The sequence below is a fragment of the Lepisma saccharinum genome, chromosome 8 (assembly GCF_977018435.1).
Source record: "Lepisma saccharinum chromosome 8, izLepSacc3.1, whole genome shotgun sequence".
NCBI lineage: Eukaryota > Metazoa > Arthropoda > Insecta > Zygentoma > Lepismatidae > Lepisma > Lepisma saccharinum.
Genome location: NC_139236.1, coordinates 79,986,422 through 79,998,017, shown reverse-complemented (window position 1 = coordinate 79,998,017; position 11,596 = coordinate 79,986,422). Strand labels below are relative to the sequence as shown.

At 36.3% G+C, this 11,596-nt stretch overlaps 1 protein-coding gene across 1 annotated transcript in view; it reads left to right on the top strand.

Moving 5' to 3' along the window:
* Positions 1–1,955: 1,955 nt before the first annotated feature.
* LOC145991187 (uncharacterized) overlaps positions 1,956–11,596 on the top strand; it is a 32,221-nt gene continuing 22,580 nt past the window's right edge. Inside the window, exons 1-2 of the mRNA XM_083127062.1 lie at positions 1,956–2,044; positions 7,190–7,278. Coding sequence (XP_082983188.1) covers positions 7,208–7,278 — 71 coding nt within the window. The 5' untranslated portion in view covers positions 1,956–2,044; positions 7,190–7,207. The remainder of the gene's footprint in view (positions 2,045–7,189; positions 7,279–11,596) is intronic.

The following is an 11,596-nucleotide window of genomic DNA, read 5'->3' as shown; positions in this document are numbered from 1 at the left end:
CTGTTTTTGTTGTTCGGAATCAATGTAAAAAAAATGTAAGCTTAATTGTAACCCTACTTTAATAATAATAATAATAATAATAATAAAACATTTCGGGATGATTCCTGTATGTCTATTGAATTGCAATATTTAACCCACGCTTGACATTTGGCTTGCAGAAATATATTTTTTCCTTGTGCTATTGCTTTTTTCCATAATATATGATTTTCAAGGGTGGGATATTAAGCAAATTGATTCTCTCTCTTTTTTTCAGTTGGATTTTGCTGTCTCGCACTCTAATATCCACCAATGAATTTTTGGAAAAATTTTCGTGAAAAATTTACTCTTTTCCGTGAACTGAGAATGTCTAAAACTTCTGTGATAATTTGGAGTAGTGTATAGTATGAAACCGATTGAGAGGAATTCATTTGTTCTTGCTATATAAGAATCTATTAGAATTGTATATGTTTCCCATGATATATTATTAATTTTCCATCGATTTATGGGAAATATATGTGGAATTGGTTGTGAGGATATAAAATGAGAATGAATATAAATGGGATAATGATCACTACAGTACAGTCCTTCCGCTGTTGTCCACTGAGATTTTGATAATAATGATTCTAATATGATAGTGAGGTCTATTGATGTGGGATTATTTCCGTTGCGTGGGACATGGGTGGGTGATCCATCATTTAGAACAATAAATGAGTTGTTTTCTATCCAGTCCGCGATGCTGGACCCAAGTCTGTCTGATGATTGTGAGCCCCAAATGATATGATGACAATTAAAATCTCCAACAATGTTGTATGGGGGATATTATTTATCAATGCTTCTAAATCTGTTTTATATTCTGACAATTGTAATTTGATGGGATATAAATATTGATTATTGTTATTTTCTTCCCTCTCTGAAGATTTGGATAGCACGTGCTTCTACTTTATAATCGCGGAAGAGTTTATGATGTTTGGATATCTGAATTTCCTGATATGATATTGATTCGTGGACATATAGCTCATATTCAGAATAGAGTGGGCCATGGAAGTCCACAGGATTTTTTCCAGGGAGGGCAAGGAAGGTATTTTTTTTTCCAGGGGGGCAAACAAGGCACATTTTCCCCAAAAATAGTGTTGTTCCCTAAAAAAAACATTGCTTAATTTTGAATTTATGGTGTTCATGCAATAATTAACACACATTATTGTGGCTACAATGCAATTATATGTGAGAGACAAAATTTTTGATTGATTTTCCAGGAGGGGCCACGCCCCCCTTTGTCCCCCTTCCGGACGCCAATGGGGTGGGCCTAAACAATTATAATGAACATACAATTTTGTATGTTTCATACTGTCTACCGTTAGTTTCCTGTAAGCAACGAATTAAAGGATGGCATTCCGTTATTAATTTCATTAAGTCCAATTTTCGTGTAAAGCTAAAAATATTCCATTGAATTAGAAACATCATCTACATGAGGGACGGGAAATTTTTCACTCGAGCACAGACATATTCCATCAACATAAACTTTAAATAATCTAGCTAACAAACTGCCCATGACTTTAAGCAAATTCCAAAAACGACTGATTGAAAAAATAAAGAGATCATTTTTGTTACCTACGTTAATAAGTTAGTTACCTACGTGACCGTTATTGTAACACTCATATAACTTAGCAATACGAAAATATGCATATATGATATTTTTGATCGCTATCTTTAGGACTGTTTGTTAGATCCTTTAGGCTTTAGGTCTTTAACCAGAGGGTCTTCATTATCGCACTACTCTTGAGCACCTATCGTTATGATATCAGATGAGAAATGCTTACGTAATTAGGTTTGGTTCTATTAAATTTTATTTATGCTAAGAGAACTAAGCATAGTTAGCATAACCTAACATTAGGCATTTAGCCTAAAATTAAAAGCCTTCTCCCGTGACGTCAGAACGCAATGTTGCTCAAGTCTTGTCCGATAAGGAAGACCCTGCGCCAAACTACGTATACGTATTAATGCAGAAGTATATTTGGCGGTCGGAAGTTTTTTTCTTTCGTAATGGGAACGATAACTAATTTGCAAGGTGAATATTATTCAATATCATCTCTGATTAGATACGAGACAAGAAATGTTGGGTAACGGTTCCGATTGTTTTATGATTTTTTTCAAATTCTCCTAGCAGGAAGACTAATTATCGTAGAATTTTGGCAATCATTCACACGAAATTTGAACCTTCCTTAAAGTAATGGTTAATGTTCGTGGTAACACTTTACTATACCTGAGACAGATTTCTTCAAATTTACAGGAGAAAGTACTTACGCAAATCATTTTCTGTAGCGTTGTTGATGTTCGGGAATGTAATTTTGATTCATTTTAATGCGAATGCATGTGGTTTTGTACGAAAATCTATTTCCGACGCGCTATTGCTGCTGCTGCCATTTGCTTCCTGCATGAGAGCACAATACACTCTTGTATTTTCCGTATATGATAAATTGAACGAAAGGAATGCTAATGGAACCAAACCTAACAGGCCTAACCTAACCTAGTAGGCATACCTCGTCCCTGTGATGGTTTGTGGGGCTATCGTGAATTTTTGGGCTAACGTCAATGGTTTTTCTGGCTCAAGGAACGATCAACGGTAAGCTATCGCCATGTTGTGTGTGGAAATAAACAAGAACAGTAACTACTCGTAAATGTAAGAAATATACATTACTTTCCTAACAAATTCAATTATTTCACCCAAATAAAGTGTTCCGGAATGCAGAATAGTACGTTAGCAATGTAATATAGTGCGAAAGAAATGATTCCCAGGTGTCTCAGGTATAGTAAAGTAGTACCCAGTTCGTTATATCGGAGACACATTTCTTCATTTACCCTTCATTGGTTTCTTTCACCGTGGAATATATTTGACCGGGAAATCATGTATTTCAAGAGAGATATCTCACCGACGCACAATTGCCATTGCTTTCGCTACGTGAACTGCATGCTGCGTACGTTTGATGACTTAAGTTCCTGTCAGTGTTTCCAACCCCCTTTTTTCACTATGCTTGCCTAACCTAACCTTATCAGAAGTGGTTCGTGGGGCTATCCGTCAGCTACCCATGCATAATGTAAAATTTTCACACGTGACGAACATGATAGTAGGGATTTTTCTGCGAAGAAGGTTTGAAACACTGCATACCCACAATATGAGTCAAAATGTGGGTAACAGTATGGTATAGGGAAAACACATTGGCCGAGTCTGCTGCCACGCACGTGTCAGCAGTAAGAATAGCGTCAAATTTGCTCCTGCCACGTAATTCGTCTGCTAAAAGGATGTTACAAATCTTAAGAACAGACGAAGACAAAAAAATGCAAGTTTATGATTAGTGGGAATGAATGTACAGGTAATTTAGAACCTTTTTCTTTAGAAAGCATTTAGCGATATTATTTTAATGCTAACAGAACCTAACCTAACTACGAGAGCATTTAGTTTTATTATTAGAAGAATGCTAAGGGACCTAATCTTAAAACATTTTTGTGAAAGTAATCGCTACAACTTCACAGTATGTGTTACAGATGTAATTGCATACATAGCATTATGAAATCACGATAAAACAAAGACCGAGTGTGTTGCCACGCGCATGTCTCTTTTGAGGTTCCAGCAGAAAAAGAACGTGTCAACAGACACTGCCAAACACATTTCTTCAAATTTACAGGAGAAACTACTTACGGATCTGAATTTCTGTAGACTTTTGAAAGCTCGTGGAAGTGTTTTTGGTACTATTATAGTATAAGGGAAACACTATAGATCATATATTTCGCACTTTTTTACATTGCTAACGTACTATTTTGGAATGTGGAACATTTCCTAAGGTGAAATAATGCATTTCTAACTATGATAATGTCTATTTCTAACATTTACGAGTACTTACTGTTACTTATTTTGATTCAGTAACACATTATGACGGGCGATAGCGTACTGGTTCAGGCCACGTTGTGCGAGTGTTTTGTCGATTTATGCAGTGTTGCAACCTCGTTCACCGGAAAATACCTACTTTCGTGCCCGGATTTGAAATTATGCTAATACATTGCAAACCATTCACGTTAGCCCCAAAAACCATTCTCGTTAACCCCAAAAACCATTTTCCGTAAGGTTAGGTTAGGTTAAGTTAGGTTAGGCAAGCATAGTTAAAAAAAATTAAAAATACTCGACAAGTCATGTTCTAGTGAAAACATGGCGAGGCTGAAACACTGACTATGGGGTTGCGTCATCTTAACACACAGAACATTGTACTCTCGTGCAGAAAGCAAATGGAGGCAGCAGAAACAGCGTGTAGGACAGAGATTTTCGCAAAAAACTGCATGTTTTTGCATTAAAATGGATCAAAACTACATTCACGAACTTCCACGCTACAGAAAATGATTTCCGTAAGTACTTTCTCCTGTGAATTTGAAGAAATCAGTTTCCCTTTACGTGTTTTCTCCCTTCGTTCAACTTATTCGGCCGGTAAATCATGTTTTTTTCGACATTAATGTCTCTCCGATGCACAAAAGCTCTTGCCTCCATTACGTTCGACTGCGTGAACCAAATGTTCCGTGCGTTCAATGACGTAACCCCCAGTCAGTGTTTCCAAACTCGCCATTGTTTTGCCAGAACATGACAATTTTAACTATGTTTGCCTAACCTCACAGAACCTAACCTAACCTTGCATGCATGGTTACTGGGGCTATTTATGAATGGTTTGTGTATTTATGAATGGTTCGTGGGGCTATCCGCGAATGGTGTGTGGGGCTACACGTGCATGGTTCATGGGGCTATTTATGAATGGTTTGTGTATTTATGATTGGTTTGTGGGGCTATCCATGCATGGTTCGTGGGGCTATTGGAATGGTTTGTGGGGCTATCTGTGAATGGTGTGTGGGGCTACACGTGCATGGTTCATGGGGCTATCCGTACATGGTTTGTGGGGTTTTTGAACCAAAAAAAAAATACAAAATGAGGAACACGAAAGTAGGTATTTTTTGATGAAGAAGGTTGCAACACTGCAAACCCACTCAATCATCGACAACGCTAGTCAAGATTTCTCCACCATATTGTGTGTGAAAGGAACGAACAATAATTACTCGATATGTGGAAAATTGAAGCTATTTCCGTGAAAAAAGCGAAATCCCACCTTAAACAATGTTTCGCAATGCATAATAGGTAAGTACGAATGTAAAAAATGACTAAATGAACGAGTGAAATGTGTTTTTCCTATACCATACTGTTACCACAATGTGCCCGCCATATTGTGTGTTGCAGAAGCGAAGAAAGGAATTAAAAAAAAAAAAAACACTGTATGTGAAAAATTGTGTTTGTTTCGTGTAAAAAGCATAATGCCACCTTGAACTATGTTCCGCAATACACAATTGGTAATTACGAAACACACAATATCCGATTTTAATGTGTCTCCGATATAACGAACTGTTACCAAAGTAATAAGCACTGTTTGGATTTTGAAGAAAAGTTATTTATGTTGAAAAAATAACTTAAAAATTACCTTATGCAAGCATGCTTGCTTCCCATGGACAATGTATTTTCGTTGTCAAGCGACTGTAAGTATCGTAAAGTAGTGGGAAATAATGTAGAAGTAAATCGGAACTCTAGTAGAATGCATTTAGGGACTGTGTTTTAATGCTAAGAGAATCTGGCTTGCTTAACTTAACTACGAAAGAATATATTGAACAAGATCTTAAGTAATCGCTAAAACCCAGCAGTATGTGTCAACAGAAGTAAATCGAAATCGAACCATGTTAAAATTGCATTTGTAGCATGACGAAATTACAATAAAGCAAAAGGAACTTGAGCCAAATGTTGTGCTATTATATTGAATTTAATACGTCATTGGCTGCTGACACTGTCTATCTTCAGTCTTGTGGGATTGCACCTAATTCCTAGTTTACATCAGTTTAAGGGTAACAATCAGAGTTCATTAGAATCATAAGAATTTATGAAAAGAACAAAACCTTCAAATATGCAAAAATCTGCCCCTTTCCATAGTGTATCTTGAATTAGCGGTAAGGGTTCCAATTGTTTTATGATTTTTTTCAAATTCTCCAAGCTGAAAGACTAATTATCGTAGTAATTTTGGAAATCATTGTCACATGAAATTTGAACCTTCCTTAAAGTACCTGAAAACTGTTTGGATTCAAAAAGAAAGTTATTAATGTTGAAAAAAAACAACATAAAAAATTACCTTACACAAGCATACGTGCTTCCCATGGACAAGGTATTCCAGGCAACAGTAAGTATCGTAGACTTAGTGGGAATGAATGTAGAAGTAAATCAGAACCTTACTAGAATGCATTTAGGGACTTTATTTTAATGCTAAGAGAACCAAACCTGACCTGCCTAACCTAACCATGAAAGCATATATTGAACAAAATCTCAAGGGTACTAGTTTACTATCCTTCGGATAGATTTCTTCATTTCTACAGAAGAAACTACTTACCGTAATAAGTTCCTGTAGTATTGTCTAACATCTGGAAGGTGTTTTGTGTGATGTGGAAATGTTTCATAGCGGAAATTCAACCATTGATGCATAGCCCCACGAACCATTCATACATAGCCCCACGAACCATTCATACATAGCCCCACAAACCATTTCCGGTAAGGTTAGGTTAGATAGGGTCACAATAGGTTACAATAGTTAAAAATTGGTTTCGAAAAAATATGCGTAGCCCCACACACCATTCTCGCATAGCCCCACAAACCATTGACAAACCATTTACGGAAACGTACGTTCTTCAGTTACAAAAACACTTTTTTTTTAAAAAAAAACCGTGAATACACGTTAAAAAATGATCCGCGAAGCAGATAGGTAAGAACAAATGTCAAAAATTGACTAAACTCAGAAGTTATAGGTGTCCGAAGGATAGTAAACATTTACCATCTCAAGTAATCGCTAAAACTCCGTAGTATGTGCTAACAGACGTAAATCAAAATAAAACCATTTAAAAATTGCATTCGTTGCATAATGAATTTGCAAAAACAAATGGAACAGGGCCTATCTTTCTTTGCATGTACCTTTAAGACTGCAATTATTTTTGATGTAGATGATGTGGCCCGCAGCTGCAAACATTTGATTTTTTCTATTATCTGGTGAGCGTTTCCTCTAATTTTTTACTTGTTATTTACCCCTTGGTGGCTTCCTTCGTTTTATCCATGTATTAATAAATGGTATGTGAATATTGTTATACATTGCAGGAAACAAGTAACGCAGATATGCAGCCATCAACAGAATATTCTAATCTACAAGAAGACATGGAAGAGCAGGAACATTTTAATAATTCTGTGTAAGTGCTTTTGTTTTATTAAAAGTATCACTTAATTTTTACCGATATCCTATCTGCCGAACACGTCTCACTCGTTTATTTCGTCACTTTTTACATTCGTACTTACCTAATGTCCATTGCGAAACATTGTTTTATGTATAATTTTGCTTTTTCACGAAAATAACTTCAATTTATGAGATTAAAAGTTATTATTGTTCTTCCTTTTCCCGCTTCAGTAATACACAATATGGCCACGCAGCTTGACTTGCGTAGTGGATATGGTGTGTTTCCAATCTTACTAACCTAAAAATGCCCCACACACCATTCACGCATAGCCCCAAAAACCATTCACTGTAAGGTTAGGTTAGGCAAACATAGTTAAAATTTTGGGTTATAACAGGAAAATACCCCACACACCATTCACGAATAGCCCCAAACATCATTCCTGCATAGCCCCCCAAACCATTCACAGTAAGGTTAGGTTTGGTTAGGTTAGGCATACATAGTTAAAAAATAAAAATAAAAAAGGGACGTTATTTTCTTGTAAAACAATGGCATGGTTGGAAACAGTGACAGGAGATTATGTCATTAAACGTGTGCAACATCCGGTTCATTTAGAGAAAGCAAATGGAAGCAATGGCAACTGAGCGTTCAAAAATACATGAATTCCCGGTCAAACAGATTCAACGATGAAAGAAAACACCTCCACGAACCTTCAAAATGCTACAGAAACTCATTTCGGTAAGTAGTTTCTTCTGTAAAAATGAAGAAATCCGTTCGGCGGATAGGATACTGTTACCCTTAATTTATTTTGACATGTTGTTTAAAGCATGTGGTTCAGTCAAAAGAAATAAATTATATAATATATTAGTAGAATTTGGAATACCTAAGAAGCTTGTTAAGAGTCCGTATCACCGCTGGTGACGATACCTAAAAAATAGGTTCTTGCATGGACATTCTGTGCTCGAACAGTCAAGTGTGTGGCATTTAAATTTTACTGAGTTAAAGATCAAATATGAAATTTGTTATGTCGCGAAGCCTTTTTTTAAATACATTACTTATTACGTAGTTTTCCTTATCTCAATTTCGTAAAATTCACTTGCTCGCCAATTGTATGTAATAACTTAAATCAACATTTTAAAGCACAAGAAAGCTTTAGTTGTTCTTCTACAGCAAAGAAATGAAACTGATCTTACAGAATTTTCTTTAGAATGTCTGTAGCTTTTCGACGTACAGAGCAATGTATGTAAATTTTAACTTCGACTTTTCTAAGCTGGTCGCGCTAGCCGTTTTCCCCTCTGTACTGCTGGAGCTCCTATTGAATTCCGGCTTGGGCGCGGATGTCTGTGAGTGCCCATTCATCATATCATCAATTCATCACTCATCCCCATCTTCGCAAATTGGCCAAAAGTGGCACAAAAAGCGAAGTAAAATGAAGCAAATCAATCAATCATTCAACTTTCTGGATATACGACAAATACCACTATGTAATGTAACACTATTTCTGTATAACGAATTTTAGGCATGCTCAGATCCTCCGATTATGGGGAGCAAGGGCCTTGATAAAAGTTTAGCTGACGAAATAAAACCCTCATTCCATCTAACTGTTTTTATTACATTGATGGGCACAAAACACGGTCGTAAAATCACTTTATTAGATGAATTTCAACTTCAGTGGCACCATTGTTTTCTGCTGGCACTTTATTTTCCATCTCTGTCTTTCAAAGACTAATTTACGTATAAACGTGGATTAGTACTGCAAATTCAAAACAACTACACATAATTTATTCATGTGCAATATATGGACAATTTATTCTGCAGACACATACAGATAATACAACTAAAGAATAAAATATGTGGAGGTGTTAATAAGAAATTTGCTAGTGGGAGAGTCCAATTACATAGGAAGTAATACACTACCCTTCCCCTACGTAGTTGGAACTTTCGTCGGTTTGAAAATAGTATTTACTTTTATTTCTATAAAAGCATAATGTTTAAGAATGGTTTTAAGATTCCTCTGCACTAAATTTCTAAGTGAGACTCTTAAGCAACTTCTCCCTCACCCCCTCATTTACGCAGCATATGCAAAGAGTGTGAATACTTTTTGCTGAAAATGGAAAATGAACCACAGCAAGAAACTAATGAAATACGTCTGTTTTTATGAGCAGCTGCAGAATTATCTACAAACTTGCTGAAATTCACAATTTTGCTAGCTTGTACTCATTGGACAAAATACATAGTGTCAGGGATGGTGCTACAAAGAGGTTAGGCGGGGATGAAACCCCACAACAGATGTAAGCTCCCTATAGCTGCCAGATTTTTATAGTACATTAGACTCCTTTCGATCGAAAATAAAAGAACTAGAAGCAATCTTACGTAATATTTTCCATTATAAAAATTCCCTTAGGGCAAGGCCATTGCAATGTTCAAGTACATTTCCTGCTTTTTTAAGTAAATAGCAATATTATTACAACGTGTTGTACGTAAAATCGTGGTTGGAGGTAGCAGCTGCAGATCTGCATGGATCAACAACGGAAATTGATTATTTAATACGTACTAAGTGATTGTTAAATCACAAGTCTCCAAACTTGCCAAAAAAATTTGCAGATACTCTTCTGCCTATCTGGTAGGTGGATGTGTTCAGTGGCTGTGGGATTGCTGTTTGATTGTTGGAGGGTCAAACGATGATGATAATACGATTCCTACGAAGCTAAATGTTAACAATTATTATCCTATGTAAATCATGTCACTATTTTTGGAACGAGTGTGAAGAAATATTTTTTATAAGTTGGAGGATGTTACCAATTCTATTGCGAAGGTAACACTGAGAGAACAAACATATTTTCAGTGCAAATTCACCTACACTATGAGACAAAAGTATTGACTATCAATATCATTGACATAAATCAATGGATACAGTTGCAGCTCTCGCACTGGGCAGATGTGATTAGTAGTGAAAATAACTACCAATAGTTTTATGTGTGTTTCACATCTGATTCTTCTCCATGGAATAGTAATTGGCCACTCAGCATAAATTATTTTCCAACGTCATAAATAATAATTTATTAACATGTAGACCTAGGCTTTCAAGGAATAAAACTGCCCAAGGTTGCTGATTTTTGCACTGAATTGCAATATTTAGTTGCACAATGTCTAATCGGGACAAAACCTACAGCCTATAGTGGAATTCGAGCCACTTAATTAAATGTGGCTAAACGTGGATCGAACTCGTTACCCCTCGATTACAAAGCATCATTATTACCGCTAACCGAGGCGGGGAGGTTCACTTATGATCTTTCTAATTCTTAACATTTAAGAGTTAGGTTGTTTCTGTAGTCTTTTAATTCCTTAATGTCGTATTTTTGCCTCTCGGATGTTTTCAATAACGATGTAACGATGAAAGGATTGAGAAAACATCGCTGACAATTATGTTCATTGCAAATACTTGATGGAGAAACTACAATCAGAAAAGCTGCTCCCCGTGGCGGAGTGGTTAGCACATTGCGCTATGATGCCAGACGTCCTGGGTTAAAATCCCAGCTTGGGTTGGGTATCCCTTCATCAATTTCATCATATCATCACTCATCCCCCATCTTCGCAATTAGCCAAAAGTGACAGAAAAGCAATGTAAAGTAAACTAATCAATCAATCAGTACAAACCGGAAAATAAACTTGACGGTTCTTGAGATGTTGAACGTCCTCCAACTTTCAAAAATTCATTTTTCACACCTATTCCGGAAATTGGAAACACCATTTGTAGAGGATAATGATTGTACACATTTTACTCTATATATAACCTATAGAACTAAATAACAATCTCACAGTCACTGAATAAATCCACCTACCAGGTAGGCAGCAAAATATCATGTCAATTTTGTGACAATTTTGGCGACTCATGATTTAACAATTTCTTAGTATCAAATGATCAGTGGTCATTGTTGATCCAGGCAGATAAGCAGTTGCCCTGCCCTTTCACGATTTTAGAACACATCGTAATAAGGTAACATCTTCCTGAAGTAGATAATGTACTTGAGCATTGTAATGACCTTTTATGAAAGTTTTATCGAAATGCATCTACTATACAATAAAACAATATTATACTCTAAAAGGAAATGGCACAACCACAAGGAGACAGGGGGACATTGCCTTTTTGCTTTTTTCCAACCTTGGACGGAAATCATTTATAAGGGGGGGGACATACAGTGAAGTAAAAGAAAGCAAGACTAGCAGAATCTACTAGTAGCAGGACAAGAGGATACTGAAGACGGAATTAGTTTTCATGTCCATCTTGCATTGTTTCTTCCAAATAAAAATACATTTCGTAAAATTTTCTTTCTCG